Source organism: Ochotona princeps, chromosome X (genome assembly GCF_030435755.1).
Source record: "Ochotona princeps isolate mOchPri1 chromosome X, mOchPri1.hap1, whole genome shotgun sequence".
NCBI classification, from domain to species: domain Eukaryota; kingdom Metazoa; phylum Chordata; class Mammalia; order Lagomorpha; family Ochotonidae; genus Ochotona; species Ochotona princeps.
Window position 1 is genome coordinate 77,361,643 of NC_080865.1, and position 18,020 is coordinate 77,379,662.

Consider the following 18,020-nt stretch of genomic DNA (forward strand, 5'->3'; position numbering starts at 1 on the left):
GAAAATAATCACTGAAATCAGTGAAAGCAATTTTCAAATTATCTTTAGTCTTTGAATACATATGTAGCTTTTTCTAGCTGACAGCTAACAATGCATTTGCTTATTTCAATGAATAGCAAGCTAAAAAACACTTAATAATGTAGATTTAAAGTAGAAGTCTTTGGTGAGATTTTCTCATATATTTGGATAATTATTATCCAGACAAATTATTTTTTATCTGTACTAACAATAAACAAGCAAAAAATTATAATGATTGTGTTTCAACCTAAATATTAGAACTCCTGCACTGAGAATTTAAATACCATTTCAGATCCATCAGTAATAAAGTGGAGATAGATAATATACTGTAAAAAAGGAAAATTTCCAATCAGAGAAGATATAGATAATATAAATTCCCTGTAGGATATATTCTTATGCAGGATTACTCTTACATTTTCTGGTCTCATTCAAATCCAACTTTTGTGATGGAAAAAAAAAATTTAATCACCACATCTAAGAAAATGAAAGCAATAGCAATATGTTTTAAAAGAATGAAAAAGGTAATTTAGTGGAAAAATTAAATTCAGCATTTAAAAATGTATAAAATACAGTTTAAATTCAGCCATAAAAGAGATGATTAGGAAATCTATAACTTCTCTAGAGATTGCTTTTTAAAAAGTATGTTCTTTAGGACTCGATTATTGCATACATTTCCAGGTTTATTATATTAACATTACTATATCTTAATCTAAAAAGTCATTACATTCATGTACAACAACACGCAAAAAGGATGAACAGCAAATACTACTTTTGCACACATCTTGAAGAACAACAAGCTATTGAAGGAGACAATTTTTAGCTAAGTCAGTTGTTCCTAACGCTCTCAATTTGTTGGTTTAATGTTAAACAATCAGTTGATCAATTATAGAATTAGTGAGTACTATGTACAAAGCCCAGTGTTAGGTGCCAATTTTCACTGATTGCAAAATAATCACAAAATAAATCTGTAAAAGCTAACTCTTCTGTCAATGTTGTAGGTAGGCTAGGAAGACTAATTTATGTCACAGGATAACAAAATCAAAACAAAGAGTAGAAATCACACATATAGAAATACTATATATTATAATGTTAAAATCTATAATTGTGTACTCAACACTATTCTTAATACTACAAGAAAGATATTGGTATGTATTCTGAAGAATAGTAAACATTCTTTTCCTATGATAATTCACACAATTTTTTTTTTACCTGATAGGTAGAGGATAAATTTTGAAACAACTATTTTTTAAGCTCCACAGAGCAGATGTTGATTGTTTCATCAAACCACTTTAAACCACAGAAACTATCAACATGTATATTATATTGGATTGAAAAAGATGCACAGCCTCATGCACGGACAAGTTGAAAAGGGCCCATTAGAAAACAAAGGAAAAATCAGAACAACAAATGTTAACTGGTAGTGATAGAGAAGAAACAATTATTGATATTTTCTAGTACCGGTTGAGCTAGCCTAACTCAAAATTCAGAAATCCAAAATGCTCCCAAATCCAAAACTTTTGTATTTCAGATTTTGAATTACAAAAGCTCTGCCAGTAACACTTTTGCAAGTATTACAAAACCCAAAAAAGTTTCGAATCTGAAACACTTTTGAATAAGGAATATTTCACACTGAATTATTTCTGAAGTCTAAAAATGCAGCAGCTCTGCAAAAAGATGTTTAGTGGCCACCTGGTTTATTAGCCATTATCCAGATTGTCCCCAAAATGTGACCCATGAAATAATCCAAATGTGTCTCATAAATTTCAGTGTCATTTTAAGTCATATTTAAATAAATTCCAGCATTTTTATTTGAAACCTCCCAAAATATGGTCATATTATCTATGCATATTTATTGTTTTCAATAAATGTTATAAAATACTTATTAGATAAAGTCTTGAATAGATTAGGATTCTCTTAATTCTTGAAAACAGACACCTCACATCTTTATGATGTCCAAACTATAAACATAGCATTCTCAGTACACAAAGATTGGCAATAATAGCTGACTCTCAGTAGTACATGCAACATTTACTGTATTGAAAATAGGCTCACAAGGTTAAGCGCTTGGCCTAGCAGTTAAGATGTCCTTTAGGACACTCATATCCCACACAGGAGTACTTAGGTTTGATGCTCAGTTCCACTCCTGAACCTAGCTTCCTGCTAATGTGCACCCTGGGAAACAGGTGATGGTTCAAGAAGCTGGGTTTGTTCCACCTACATGGAAGACCAAGATAGAATTTCCATTTCCTGGATCTGGCCCCAGCCCTGTCCTGGCCATTGCAGAATATGGAATGAACCAGAAGGTGAATCTTCTTCTCTTTTGTTCTCTCTCCCACTCAAATAAATAAATTATTAAAAAGCTACACTTACGTTTATTTTATATTACATACCTTTGGAGAAAGACCAACCAGAAAGAATAATAACTGCTGATCATGAAACAGACCAAAGTGAACCTGTAAACCTCAAGTAAACACACTAATTCTAGCAGTATTATATAATTAACTCAGTGAAAGGCATTTTTACACATTCTAAGTAATTTGGAATCTTAGTTTAGAAAAAAAAAGTGTACTATACAAGTAAGATACCAAATAGAATTAAATGCTTATAATACAAATAATGTCACTGTAGGCAAAAATGATTTATCATTAAGGAAATCAATTATAGCATGTTTGAATAAAATGAAATACCAAAGTAATATTAAAGATAGTGACCACATGAATAGTTTGGCAGTTGGATATGCCACTGTATATTTCCCTGGTGGTCATTTCCAAGGTTTGTTTAGTAGTTAGTACCTTGAAATAGATGCTAAGAAGGTACTACTGCTTATTCACAACTTCATATACTCTATTTGTTAATTTTTAAATAACTGGATTTAATGATCATAAAACAATCATTATTGAAAAGAGTACCTGTTCTTCTGTTCTTGCTTCAATAACTGAGCAGCTATTTTCCTCAAATCAGCTACTTCCTTTAAATCATCATCCTCTTCCTCTGCAAGTAACTGTTCTTTCTCAAGCCTGAAAGGTGACAGAAACACGGTTATTCGGAATACAAGACAGACTGTAATTGAAGCCAGTGTATAGAAATACATGCCACTTTAATATCATGTGAAAATTAGAATCCTTTCATTCTTGTATCTAAAACACTGAAGTGACAAATAAGGAATATTTAAGGAAAACATATGTAGGCTCTGAGCATTAAGTATATTAAATGAAATGAGGCATTCTGGCTATATTTTATTATTTTTTATAAGAATTTTATTCTATTTTTTAATGATTTACTTATTTTACTGGAAAAACAAATACACAGAGAGGAGGAGAGACAGAGAGGAAGAGCTTCCATCTGCTGATGCACTCAGCAAGTGGCCACAATGGCTGGAGCTGCACCGATCCGAAGCCAGGAGCTGAGCTTCCTCTGAGTCTCCCATGCAAGTGCAGGGTCCCAAGGCTTTGGGCCATCCTGGACTGTTTTCCCAGGCCACAGCAGGGAGCTGGATGGGAAGAGGGTCTGCCAGGACATGAACCGGCACCCATATGGGATCCCAGTGTGTGCAAGGTGAGGACTTTATCCACTAGCCTACAGAGCTGGACCCCAGAATTCTATTTTTTAAGCATTTAAATAATTTTTAACATTTACACAAATCATAGCATTGTTTCTTTAAAAAATGTATTTGTTTGAAAGCCAGAGTTACACAGAGAGAGAGAGAGCTCTTGGATGGCTACAATGGCCAGAGTGAGTCCAGGCTAAAACCATTATAAAGCTTCATGTGAGTCTATCAAATCGGTACAGGGTTCCAAAAACTTGGGTATGTTCTGCTGCCTTTCGCAGGCCATTAAAAGGGAGCTGGATTGTAACAGCTGGGACTTGAACCAGCGTAGGCACAGACTGAACCTGCTCTACTTTTGATCTAACTTCCTGCTAACATACTCTATGTAACATGGATAAAGAAAAATGCAAAACAGGCTTAAGTTTACAAGAAGTTGGTAATTAAAAGACATCTCTTTTTTCACTCTAAAAGAACAAGGAAGTTTTAAAATATCAAACTATTTTTTAATCCCTAAGGATTTTCATTAAAAAAAAAACCATGAGTCTTTGTATAGTTATCATATATTACATACTCTTGTGACCCTGAAATTTACACAAATGTCCTCATTATGAATGAGAGAGAATAAGAATGAAATCTAGCCATCACAACATAAAGTAATATAATCCCTTACATGATCTCAGAGATGTTCAATTAGCAACTGCTTAAAAAGTTTACAATGGAGGGAAGTGTTGTGGGATAGTAGATAAAACCACTGCCATCAAAGCAGGCATCCCGTAAGAGCCCTGCTTCTGGTCCCACCTGTTCTACTTCCAATCCAGCTCTCTGCTAATGGTCTGGGAAAGTGACAAGGAGCAGAGGAAGATGGCCCAAGTTGTCCATGTGGGAGATGTGAATGAAACTCCTGGCTTTGGCCTGGCCCAATCCTGACCACTGCAGCCATCTGGGGTGTGAAGCACTGGAGGAAGATCTGCTTCTCATTCACTCCGTCTTCCTCTCTAACTCTCTTAAAATTAATTCATAAATCTTTAAACAAAAAGGCTCCAATAAATTCGTTTAGAGGACGCACAACACGCAAAACTAGACCAAATGCTTGGGGATAGGTAAAACTAGATTGATAGCCTAAGTAGTAGTGGGCACTTGCTAGGTGATTTTAGCTGTCCAACTTGTCCGTGAACTTCACCTTTCACAACTGGGAACATGAGTTAATAGCTACTTTCCAGAAATTTTGCGTTGAAATGGGACACATGAGAAAGCACACAGCAGTGTTCCGGTACATGGTGAGTATTCAGTGAATATTCCTTCCTTCTTACTGGGTGCGAGGAAGCAATGTGGAAGAGAGACTTAAAAGATGTGGCAGGTCATATTCCATCATACCATTAAGATGAATAGAATGGAAAAGAGTAAGAGTAAACTATTTTAATAAAATATACAGGCAAATACCTTAAAAAGCCATAGCCAGGCTAACAGACTGAAACAGTGTTAGATTCAAGTAGCTGGAACTCAATTGTCTGAAACTCCAGATCTCAGATTCCTGACTGTTAAAGGGCATCGATACTATCTATTGTAAACGGTTGTTAAAAATTGCTCAAATGAAGTAAAATATGTGAAGGAACGGTCCTCCTCAGCAATGATAAAAGGAGACATGATTATTATGCTTCCGTGGGAAATGACAGTGTATATCCTATACTCATCTCAAATACATTCTACAATTTCGAATTTTATTAAGGAATATAAAAAGGTGAGTGACTCACAAACAGATAAATGTGCAGAAATTACATTTTTTCAAGTAGAAATATCTAAAATAGTTCAAATACTTATTAACATTTCAATTTGAAAATTTGTAGGTATTTACCTTTTTTCATCTCCTAATTCGTCGTTTTTCTGAGATTTTTCAGAACATTTTTCTTTTCCCTTATATAAAAGAAAGTTGTAATTTTAAGTTCCACAGTCAACTTTTATAACATCAAGGAAAATATGCTTAAAATTCCAGTTACAGGGTTTCTTTACCGTAAGGAAAGAAGTAAATGCTCCGGTACATGCATCTCCTTTTTCAAGAACTGCAACATCTTCCATGCTGGGCTCAATAAAATCATATACCTCCTGGTCTAAGTATAGATTAACATTTATTAGAACATATAAATAGTAAAATGGTATACTCTGGCACTATATAGTGCTCAGAATAGAAGTGTGTTTTCACCATATAAATTTGACAAGACACTGCCAAATGTTCAAAGCCCATTATAACAAGGACCATGCACATAAAATACAAATTACAGACACCATATAAATTACCTTTTGGACAATCTGGTTTACTTCCTACTGTGTGACTATCATTTCTTGATACCTGTTCTCTATTTGATTCTGAGACTTGAGAGTGAAGGCTGATTGTATCATCATCTGATGGCTGGAACAAATGAGCAAAAAGTACAAACCAGGCATTATAAACATATGATAAAGATTATGGTGATTTAATTTCAGACATTAATTATAAATGATCTGCTTTACATCTCCTGTTTTCAAACCAAATATTAATACTAAATGTTCTGGTTTTTTTTAATTGAGATGCTGTTTTTTATTTGAAGTAAAAAATTATAATGGTGATATTTCATGTAAAATAAAATGTCAACTGTGTTCAATTATCTATCTCAAGCTCTATTGAAATTATAAAATACATCAGTAATAGAGAAAATACTCACCTCTGTTGTAGATAACCGTTTCTCTCCATTATCACTTCCAATTCCAGAGTCTGGACCATGATTTTTATTTGGATAAAAATCTTCCATACTATAGAAACAGAAATCCTAAGAGCAGTTAGGTTTATCTTCTTAAACAGATCATACACACTTAATTTAGAATTTCTACAAATACAAAAGAAATCTAAGAATATTTGAGATCCTTAAGAATAAAAGGAAGAAAATATCAGCTAGAAAATAACCTTACTATAGACATATTTTCATCTTGGTTCTGCAAATTTCATCACCAGCCTTTGAAAAAAAATTTAATATAATTTATACAAATCTTCCTCATTAGCTCTTAAAAATATTCCTTATTTGTATAAGGAGTCAGATGGGTTAATGAGTAGTTTTTGGAGTTAAAATCAAGACTACATAGGCCTGGGTTTGGTGGTGTAGGGTGCTAATCTTCCACGTGTGGTGCTGGCATGCCATATGGGTGTTGGTTCAAGTCTGGGCTGCTCTACTTCAGTAACAATTCCCTGCTTATGATCTGGGAAAGCAGTGGTACAAGTCCTTGGGATCCTACACCCATGTGGGAAACTCTGAAGAAGCACCTGGCTCCCAGCTTCAGGATGGCAAGCTCTGGCAGTTGTGGCCAATGGAGGAGTGCACTAACAGATAGAAAATTTTTTTTGAAGATTTATTTTTATTACAAAATCAGATATACAGAGAGGAGGAGAAACAGAGAGGAAGATCTTCCGTCCGATGATTCACTCCCCAAGTGAGCCACAACGGGCCAGTATGCGCCGATCCGAAGCTGGGAACCAGGAACCTCTTCCAGGTCTCCCACGCGGGTGCAGGGTCCCAAATCCTTGGGTCGTCCTCAACTGCTTTCCCAGGCCACAAGCAGGGAGCTGGATGGGAAGTGGAGCTGCCGGGATTAGAACCGGCGCCCATATGGGATCCTGGCGCGTTCAAGGCGAGGACTTTAGCCACTAGGCTACGCCGCCAGGCCCGATAGAAAATTTTTTGTTGCTACAATGGTGTGAAGGCAATATGCGCTCAGTAGAACATAGTTCCAATTTTGAAGTTTGATCCTTTTGTTGCAGTTATATACAGTTATATAGTCTCTTTTGATATTAGACAATGACAGCAAGCCATGGCTCCCAATTCGCCATGTTATTATGAGGGTAAACAACTGATATTGTGCAGTGTAGTGTGATGCTAAGCTACTATGTTTAGTAGGTTAGATATATTAAATGCATTTTCAAGTCTCTTGTAAGATTTTCCACTTGAAAGACAACAGAAGAGAAAGAGAGCACTAATGTAAGGTGTAGAGGAAGAGAGAGAAAAAGAAGAGTGAGAGAGAGAGAGGAATCTTTTATCTGCCGATTTATTCCTCCTATGCCTGCAGTAACTGGAGCTGGGCCAAGGCAAGGATAGGAGTTGGAAACTCAATCTGAGTCACCTGTGTGGGTGACAGAACCTCCCCCCCCCAACCACTTGTGCTATTATCTGCTGTCTTCCAGAGTATACATTAGCAGAAAGCTAGAATCAGAAGCAGAGCTAGGATTTCAATCCAGGCACCCCTTTATAGGATCCAGGCATCCCAAGTCTGTCCAAGTACCAAGCCATCTGCCTAGCCCAACTTAACACTCTCAAATTTATGTTGAGTTGATTAGGATGTAAACTTGTTGTAAGTTGAGTGATATATACAAGTGTCCTTATATACCATATTATGTTTTGGTCAGTTACATGACAGATGTACAATGTTGATACCGTAAGTTTATGCTGCCTTGAAGCATAACTATCTTAGTTAATGTAGGTATCCTGTATGCTGTTCAGAGAATAAAAATTTTGCTTAACGATGTGGCTTTCACAATGTATGCACATCATGAATCCGTGACTATATAAATCTTCAAGCAGAGCAGAATGTTATTTAGGAAATTGGTAAGAGAATACTATTTTTGAAAGCTGAAGCTTTAAGTCCTGTCTTGAAAGAAGAAAAGCCAGTTCTTCAATGAGAGAAAAAGTACAACAGGCTGAAGAAGGATGAATTTTGGTAAAGAGGAGCAAAGAGAGAAGATAGCGGGTAGGAATTCACAGCTACTAAAGAAAATAAATTTGCAGATGATGGCTAGTAGAGTGAATACATGGAAGAGGCTGAGATCTGTGAAAATTTATACATTGATTTAGGTTTGCTTTAAAAGAAACTTCGCCTGTTTTCAAAACATATTTTATGCATTTATGTGAGAAACAGACATGGAGAGCTTTCATCCACTGTTCCACTCCCCAAATGCCCACAATCACAAGGACTAGGCTTGGGGCCAAAATCAGGAGCCAGAAACTCAGTCCAAATTTTGCATGTGAGTAGCAGGAATCCAATTATTTGCATCACTGCTGCTACCTCCCAGAGGGTGCATTAAGCAGGAAGCTGGAATCAAATATCAAAGTCAGGTACTCTGATGGGGAATGCCACCAGCTCAGAGTCCTGCTTCCTAAACTTATCTCTGATTCCATTTTCCATACATTTTTTTAAATGCTCTCACAAACTTCCACTGTCTACTTATTATCTAATCTCCGCCATTCTGATGTAGCAGCAGTAGACAAAGGGAATGTGTTTGTGTGTCTACACACGTGCACGTGTATGTGTGCATGTTTACATTCTTTTTTTACTTTATTCACTGACTCCTGTTCCACTACACTGTGAGCTCCATGAGGATGGGACCAACATGTCTGACTCTCAAGAAAATATACCGTGAATCTACTAGTAGATATTCAACTGGCATTTGAAAAATATATAATTAAACAGTGAATGCTAATAATAAAGTAAGCTCACAGATTAGAATATGTATTAATTTTAATCTCATAAGATAGGATTATTTGGTCTATTACTATTCATATTAAACAAAATGGTCTTCAGTAACTAAATATAACATTTGACTGTGCAAATTTCTTAGGCAAATAAAATATTTTGGAAAAATCCGACATAGGATTTCAAGGATTTATGTAGTTAACACCAGTACTTAACTGTACTGCCATGTCAAGCAATCTAAATCTTATCATGCATGCAATGAGACCATTAAATATTTTAGGCAGTAGCCTCAATCCCATTCTAAGTTATTTTCCATACTGCTGATTTCAAGAGATCTACCATAACAATTTACATCTTGAAATGATGAGTTAAAAACAGAATACCAAACCTATCACTTCAAAATCTCATGAAGAAAACATTAAAATCATTAAGAACACTACCTGTCTTTGATCCAGAAATAAAGAATATGACAAAAAGAAAAAAGGTACCTCCCTCCAAAATGTCCTAACCTTTCACCAAACTCAAATTCTACTCATTAATAAAATTGTATTGTGACAGTGATTACAAAAGTAAATTAACAGTTACCAACCCTGAGAATTTAATGTTTCCACACTACAATGTCAAGCATTCACCTTTTTACTACGAAAACCTCAATAACTATTTCTGAGATCTCTAATTTATTCTAGTATTCCTGAAATTCATTCTATAATAGTGACAATTAGCTTCAGCTCATAGTTGATTTTCAAGTTGGATCAAAATAGCTCAGTGTACTTGGTAAACTCAAGATGAATAAACATCTTTCACCAAACAAGAAAACAATGGCAGGTTTAGCACAGATCTCAAGTCACTGCATAGAATGCCTGCATCCCATATTGAAGTGCCTGGGTTGGAGTCCCAGCTTTACTTCTGGTTCCAGTTTCCTGCTAATACACAGACATAGCCTAGAGGAGCCCAGGTTCCACACAGGGGAGCGCAGATTGAGCTCCAATCCCCTTTCTTCCAGGCTCAGTTTCAGCTGCTGTGCATATTTGCAAAACGAATCACGCAGATGAGCTCTCTACCTACCCTCTTAAAATAAATAAGTGAATTCTGAAACTTTGTTTTAGAAAAGGTAAAGAAAACTATCACATAATGAGACTGCAGGAATATTATATTACCTGTCTGTGAGAGGCTGGGAGGGCATTCTTTTACTTAAAGATGGAAGATCCAGAGAATCTGGCTTCTTATCCATTCTGCAACATGCTTGGATATTTAAGTACTTAAATATGTGTACTTTACCCTTTAAACATATCTGTCAAGAAGGAAGTAATTTAATTATGATTCCAAACATAAATGACATCTATTCATTTGCTTACACACTTTCACAACCTCAAATTATGTTTAGATATCAAAACCATGAATGCTGTTTTTCAATAATTTGTATTTCTGACACTATGTGGAAAAATCTAACAACATTGACATTAACTAAAATTCTGTTGTCCTCTCTGTTTTTGTTAGGAAATATATGTTAATTTAACTACACTGCAACACAATTTTCCTATTAAAAGCAAAATATATCAATCAACAAACAATACAAAATTTATAACTCATAAAAGCTGCCTTTGTCACAAAAACTGAAAAGAAACACAAATGTAGTTTTTGGAGTGGTAAGAACTAAACTAATTCATGTAATTCTTAAATCTCATCAGTACTGAGATATCGGATGTAAGCACTGAAAGAAGTCTAATATAAAATTTACCTTAAAAAAGGTTGATCACATATGAATGACATCAAATAAATATTTCTTAAAAATTGTAATGAAAATGTTTTATTTCTTGGCTCATATAAACTTACTACACATGCAAAAATAATCAAGGAAACAGTAACAACTATATTAAAAAGCAATTATTACTTCATTTTAAAAGAAACAGTCTCTTAGATACTGAATATTAAGTTCAACTCCACCAGTAAAATATTTCATTTAAAACTGAAAACTTTTTAGCTATTAACATATAAATTACCAATAGTATATCACTTACTCTCTAAATAAAAATCTGATTGCAAAACTAAATGTTAATAGATATAAACTTTAACTTTTTATCAGAGAACTTCATACACATAACTTTAAAAGTCATCACAAAACTGATAAGAAAACGATCTCCCATTTTAATCTTTTCAATCATCAAGACCCAATCCCTACTTTGAGTTTTTAGTTGGTTTTATGTTATTCACTCTCAAGTTATTAAAAACATGTTTCCACTAATTTAAAACAATGCTTTCAATGACCGGTTTTACTTACCAATATCTCACAGGAAAGAGGCCAGAACTCGTGCATCACCTCCACCACCAGCCCCACCACTATTAGCTTGTCATGGAACCCTGATCAACGTATGCTAACATCCTTTCCCTCTCTTCAGAAGTATAACATGAAATTACAAAAACTTCTGATGTCACACTGCCAGAACTTGAATCCTGGCTCTACTACATGCAAGTTAAATGTTACTGCAAAAGTCACTTAATCTCTCTGGATGTTTCCTTATATGTAAAGTGAGGTTAATAACAGAACTGTTTTATAAGGGTGATCTAAAAATTAAATTAGCTAATATATATAAAGAATTTTCAACAGTGCCTGGAGGAATGGGCCATTTAAATATGTCCTACTATTACAACAAATGTTGCAATTTATCAGCAAATAAAAAGCCAAATTTAAAGTTACAATGAACAAGAAAATACTCACAGAAGAACCCCACAAAGGGATAAGATTTCATTTTCTTTCCTAAAATGAATAATGGCCACTTGTTTTCCTTTACCTATTATTCATTCTTTTTTTATTATTATTAATTACGTTGCATTATGTGACACAGTTTCATAGGCTCTGGGATTCCCCCATTCCCTCCCTGTGCCCCCCCCTTGGTGGATTCCTCCACCTTGTTGCAGTATTACAGTTCAAATTAAGTCGAGATTCTTTCGTCGCAATAATATACTAAGCACAGAGTCCAGCATCTTATTGTCCAGATAAATTCAACAGTTTTAGGAGGGAGACCATCTCTGGTCTGAAGGTATAGCTGGCAGAATATCGTCCCAATCAATTAGAAGCCCCAGCACAACATCAACAATAATTTACAACATTATGGAATTAACTGACATAGTATTGAGTAATCAATGCATTATAACAGTGCAAGTTCTTAACCACATCCTGTGACTACTGCATTGACCCTTTGTTTGTACTCAGCACCGGCTGCTATACACCTTAAAGTGGCTGTAGGGTACTATTCAGCTGTCTCGTGTCTGTTTTCATTTTAGTATGTAGTTGTTTATTGTGTTGATGCATAATTTTGCTGAACTTGGTAGATTTTAGGATAATCTTAAACTGGCTTATAAATCTAACCAGGCCTTTGTCAACAGTTGAGGTGCAGAACAGTTTTAGGAGGGGTGTGCAGAGAAATCTTCCATACCCTAGTGAGGAATAACTAATCTTTGTGTCCTACCAAGTGAGGTATATGTGGATCCACGCTGATCATTTCCTGTTCGGTTCTAAGCTTTCCTTGTATTTCTCTATCTATTCTATTTTTGGGGGGGGGGGATTCCGGGGCGATCCTGATGGCCATTGCAAGCAAGGGTGGGGATCCAAAGTTGGAACTAAGTAAGGACCAGAGAAAGCTCCTCTCCCTAGTCCCGAAGGAAGTTTGCTGTTCTTCTGTTTCTGCAGATCTCTCAGGGATCCTGGCTGTTGTTCCGATGACCTTGGGTCCTGTGAGTAAGGATTTGGGCCTCTTCCACCCCATGTGATAGATCCAGACGGGGCTGGGTGACCTCAGAGTTCTCAGCCTCCGAAGGCACTCCAATTCCCCGTGTTCTCCTTGTCTGTTGGGATGTAGTCCTTGGTGCCCATACTGATAGTCCTTGGTGAGGATCTGAGTCTTCAGGGTTGGGATACAAGCCTCCTCCTGTCCACTTGCTCCACTCTGGGGTCCCCCCTGCTCTGTATATATGACCTCCTGTTAAGAGGTTGTCAGGATCGCTCCTGATTCCCCCTATATGTCTTTGTCATTTAACTATTGTTTAATGCTGATTCAAGTCTGTTGTCTATGAATTACCTGTTATGTTTCTGGTAGGTTATACTTAACGTCTTCCTCACACATTCTAAGGAAATGGAAGGTTTCCCTGTTCTTCCACCCCATTTCCAAGCAGCTTAGGGTCTTAAGAGTATATTAGGTTTTACAATTCTTTGATGTAGAACATAAGCAATCTGATTCACATTAATTGTATGTTCATTGAATACATCACAGTATCTTAATGCATTAGATACAGGCCGTTTGAGGTTAAAATAATATCACAATACATGGGTACTATTTTCCTGATTGGCATCCTTTCATCTTATTGATTATCCATTTTTAACTCTGACAGAACTACAAACATCTCTCCATGTGCACAAACACATAAATTCATCTATCATTTACTTTCTTCTTCTTCTTTTTCTTTTCATTTCTTCTCTTCTCTTTTTTTAACAACCCCAAACTGACTAGCTGCATTCTAAGTCTATGCATACGTATCAATCTTAAATATCAAAAATTCCCCATTTTTCCTTTATTTCCTTACTATGGCACAGTATATTCACAGTGAGCTTTTTAATAAAGGGCTCATGTGTGTTAAAATTTCCAAAATATTGCACATTTGAAATCTTTTTCTACCTCATATTTGAGTGAGGAAAGTAGAAAATATTCTCTCATTCTTTAAAGACATCATTCTAACAGCTGTTAACTTTCAGGCCTGCTGCTAAAAATCATTCTGGCTGCCACTCATATGAACCTACTCAATTTCCCACTCCCTTCTTAATTTTTCCCAGCTTCACCGTGACACCATTGGCCAACAGAGATTGTATATATCTGGGGTATACAAAGTAATATAAGTATACATAGTGAAGCATTCAAACCATTAACACATTCATCACTTCAGTTATTTTCTGAGTGTACCATAAGAACAAATTACTGGGCCTGGCGGCGTGGCCTAGTGGCTAAAGTCCTCGCCTTGAAAGCCCCGGGATCCCATATGGGCGCCGGTTCTAATCCCGGCAGCTCCACTTCCCATCCAGCTCCCTGCTTGTGGCCTGGGAAAGCAGTCGAGGACGGCCCAAAGCTTTGGGACCCTGCACCCGTGTGGGAGACCCGGAAGAGGTTCCAGGTTCCTGGCATCGGATCGGCGCATACTGGCCCGTTGTGGCTCACTTGGGGAGTGAAACATCAGATGGAAGATCTTCCTCTCTGTCTCTCCTCCTCTCTGTATATCTGGCTGTAATAAAATGAATAAATATTTAAAAAAAAAAAAAGAACAAATTACTCCCTTGGTAAATTTCAAGTATATAATACAATATTATTCATTACAATCACCATAATGTAATCAGAACTCTAGTACTTATTCATCTTATAATCAATGCATGGTACCATTTGGCCAGTTTTTCCCTTTTTCTCCTACTGCCCCAACTCCTAGAAAACACCATTCTACTTTGTAACCATTAACTCACCACTTTTTAAGACTCCAAATATAAGTGAGATCACTGCAGTACTGTACACTCAGTAACCTTCCACATTTTCTTCATCCATTCATCTGTTGACAGACCCCTAGGTTATTTTCACATATTTACCATTGTGAATAATGCTACAATTAACACAGGAGTGTAAATATCTCTTTGAAACATTGTGGGGGTTTTTTTTGGTATATTGAAATTTATAGTAAAAAGTGTCTATCTGATCTTGTCTCATTGCCTGGGACACAGCTTCTAAAACTCCTGAAACCCTTTTAAATGTAAGTATTCTTCTTAATACTAAGGAGATGGCTAGAGAACAGGGGTTCCTGGATAGTCTCAGGATGAGGGACTTGTTAGCAAGGATAATTAACCAAGGGAGGAGAGGATTCAAACTCCAGGAAGGGGAAAAATACTTAAGATGGAATTAATCACAAATGGGCAATGACGTAACAATTCATTCCTATAAAATCTATTTTTACAAAAGAATCCCAAAGGACAAAGTTTGGAAAACTTCCAGATCGCTGAAGACAATGGGATTCAGCAAACAGTGGTGACATGCAGAGGACAGCAAGCCCAGGAATAGCAGGAAAGCTTTACATTCCCCTTGTATACACTGCCCTGTGCCTCTCTTCCATCTGGCTATTCATTTGTATTCTTCAAAACATCCTTTGCAATAAATGGGCAATTGTAAGTGAAAACTTTGAGTTCTAGCTACTCTGGCGAAGTAACTGAACCCAAGGAAAAGACTGTAGAAACCTGGATTTATAGCTAGTCATGGGCAGTTCTTGTGGGACTGAGCCCTTAATCTGCGGAATTTGAAGTGAATCTGTGCCAGAAGTGAATTAAATTAGACATCCACTCAGCATCTACTAAAGAATCACTTAGCACTTTGTGGAAATCCACACATGGTGATAACAGGACGTGTTCTGCATTGAAAGTTAGAATAGGATAAATACTTTGGTTTGATCCTTATTAGACATACATGCCCATAAGTGGAACTGCTGTATGATATGGAAATTAAATTTTTTGTAGAAGCTGCATACTTTTTCCAACAATGAGTGAACCATTTCTCATTCCTATTAGAACTGACACATGCTCCCTTTTCTCCACATCCTGGCTATAATTTATTATCTTTCAAGATAATATGCATCCTAATGTAAGGAATTAGATGTGCTAATAGGCGGAGAGGTTCAGGTCCCTACTGGAATGAGAAAATAGGGAGGTTCTTTGAAAGTGTACAAGATGTTTCCAAGCTGCCTTTGGAATATAAAATAGCAATCCCATTCCTCTGGGTTTTCAGTGTCGAGTAATTAGCGAGGTTTAAGAGAGGGCAATATGTTAGTTTTTGCCCCAAAGTTCCAACTGGGCAGATCAAAATGACAACCCTAACTCCTCTGGGTTTCCAAAATATCAGGGAAGCAATAATTCCACCCTTCTGATTTTTCAGCTTATTGTTAATAGACAGAAGTTACCTATGCCACCACTCAGACAGGTTTGTTGTTTGCTGTGATTGCTGCTATTTTATCATGGGCTGGCTAATCAGGACTGCAATTCCTGCCTTTTTGTAAGTTTTGTCCCCACCATCTGAATGTTAGTAGCTATTTTATTTTTTTTCACAAAAGAAATTGTGCTTAAAAGATTCTACTTAGACCAAATTTTCCAGTCACTCTGTCTTAAGAGGCATTTCATTTGACTGTCATGCCAGGCAGTTTCTGACTTAGTAAATCTTGTTTTGGGGAACTACATTGCCTGAATGGAAATTCATTCATGTGAGAGAAAAACTCAGACAGTCTTCCTCCTTTCTGCCTCATTTCCCTGGTAACACTAACAGATGTCAGTAATATCTTACTGTAGCTTCCATTTGCATTTCCTGATAATTAGCATCGGTGAACATCTTTTCATCTAGCTGTTGGCCATTTGAATGCCTTCATTCAAACAACATCTATTCATGGCCTTTCCCTGATTATTTGTGGGGTTTTTTTTTTTTTGCAATAGATTTCATTACATATTTGAGACATATAAACTTCAAATATTTGAAATAAAATTAAGATAAGCTTATCTTGGTTTAAAATTTTTTAAATCTTTACATCTGGTGGGACATTTAAAACGCTGTGTAAAACCCTAGTATGAAATATCTATGAATGGATATTATGGATAGTCTTGTGGCAATTTAAGTTGTCATTTGAGACATTAAAATCCCATATCTAAGTGTCACCTGGCTATTGCTCATCTTCTAATGCAGGTTTCCACTAACGCACTTGGGAAGATACCAGAAAATGGCCCAAGTACCTGCCACTTTCATGGCAGACCCTGATGGAGTTTCTGACTTCTGGCTTTAGCTTGGCCCAGACGTAACAGCTGGGATCATTCGGGGAGTCAAAAAAATAAAAAAGCAGTCAGAAGATCTATTTTTCTATGTCTCCCCTTCTCTCTCTAGCTTTCTGTCACTCTGTCCTTCAAATAAGTAGATAAAGCTTTTCAAAACCGCAACAAAATTATTTTGATAAAGCTTTTCAAAACCGCAACAAAATTATTTTGATTTCCTTTTCTATGAACTTTTTGCCATACACTCATTTCTATAGTGACATGCAAAAACTTTCGTGTTCTGCTATCATTTCAATGGAACTGTATTTTTCTCTCTTTCACATTAGGCGTTCTTCCTACATTGCCTTGTGATCCTGAATATTTGTTTTAAAGAGCAAGAGTAAGAAAAAGCTAATCGGAAGTTCTGCACATATGAGGGAAGCTTACTGATGGTGACATTCCATTTGCCTAGTGACAGGGAGTGAGCATTTCATTCATTAAGTGACCCTGAAAGATCAGCATACAGATAGATATTTTCTTATGATTCGATCTGTTTATTAAGGAAGAACTCTGTTAAACCAGCCTAACATAGCTAACATAGGCTGCAAATAGTTGGAAAACCAAACAGATGTTTGCTGATGGGTCTTCCCATTCAGTGTATGCACATTTACCAGTAAGTATTGTGCGAATCCTGCCTCTGCCCATAGCTATATTGGAAGCTATAGACCACTTCAATCTTTCTGTAGCTACCATGTGCAATATGGTAGTCACCAGGCACAGGTGACTATTTTCATTTAAACTAACTATATCAAAATAAAATTTAAAAATCATTGTTTTACCACACTATACACTTTCAAGTACTCAATAACTACTATGATTATGACACACAACAGGCAGTCCAAATATAGAGCATTTCCAACACCACAGAAGGGCCTAACAGAGATTCTCTAACGAGCAAACTTCATTCTTCTGAAAAGTATGGTTAGTCATTTGGACACTGAGGACAGAATGTAAGAAATCAGCATATTGCCTAGAGTAAATTCCAGAATCCCGGTAAGGAAAATGAAGAGTACTGGTGTAGCTGAGGAACAAAGGGCAGGAAGAAGTGTAAACCTTAGACCTCCAGCAATATCGGCTTTTACAAGGAAATTACTAGAA

At 36.3% G+C, this 18,020-nt stretch overlaps 1 protein-coding gene across 4 annotated transcripts in view; it reads right to left on the reverse strand.

Moving 5' to 3' along the window:
* The window catches only part of LRCH2 (leucine rich repeats and calponin homology domain containing 2), a 102,458-nt gene that overhangs the window by 40,470 nt on the left and 43,968 nt on the right, over window positions 1-18,020 (reverse strand). For all 4 annotated transcript variants that reach the window (XM_004590209.4, XM_058658967.1, XM_058658966.1 and 1 more), the window contains exons 6-11: window positions 10,213-10,346; window positions 6,262-6,349; window positions 5,858-5,969; window positions 5,573-5,670; window positions 5,418-5,476; window positions 2,928-3,035 (exon numbers count right to left, since the gene is read on the reverse strand). In XM_004590209.4, the coding sequence (XP_004590266.2) occupies window positions 2,928-3,035; window positions 5,418-5,476; window positions 5,573-5,670; window positions 5,858-5,969; window positions 6,262-6,349; window positions 10,213-10,346 (599 nt within the window). The remainder of the gene's footprint in view (window positions 1-2,927; window positions 3,036-5,417; window positions 5,477-5,572; window positions 5,671-5,857; window positions 5,970-6,261; window positions 6,350-10,212; window positions 10,347-18,020) is intronic.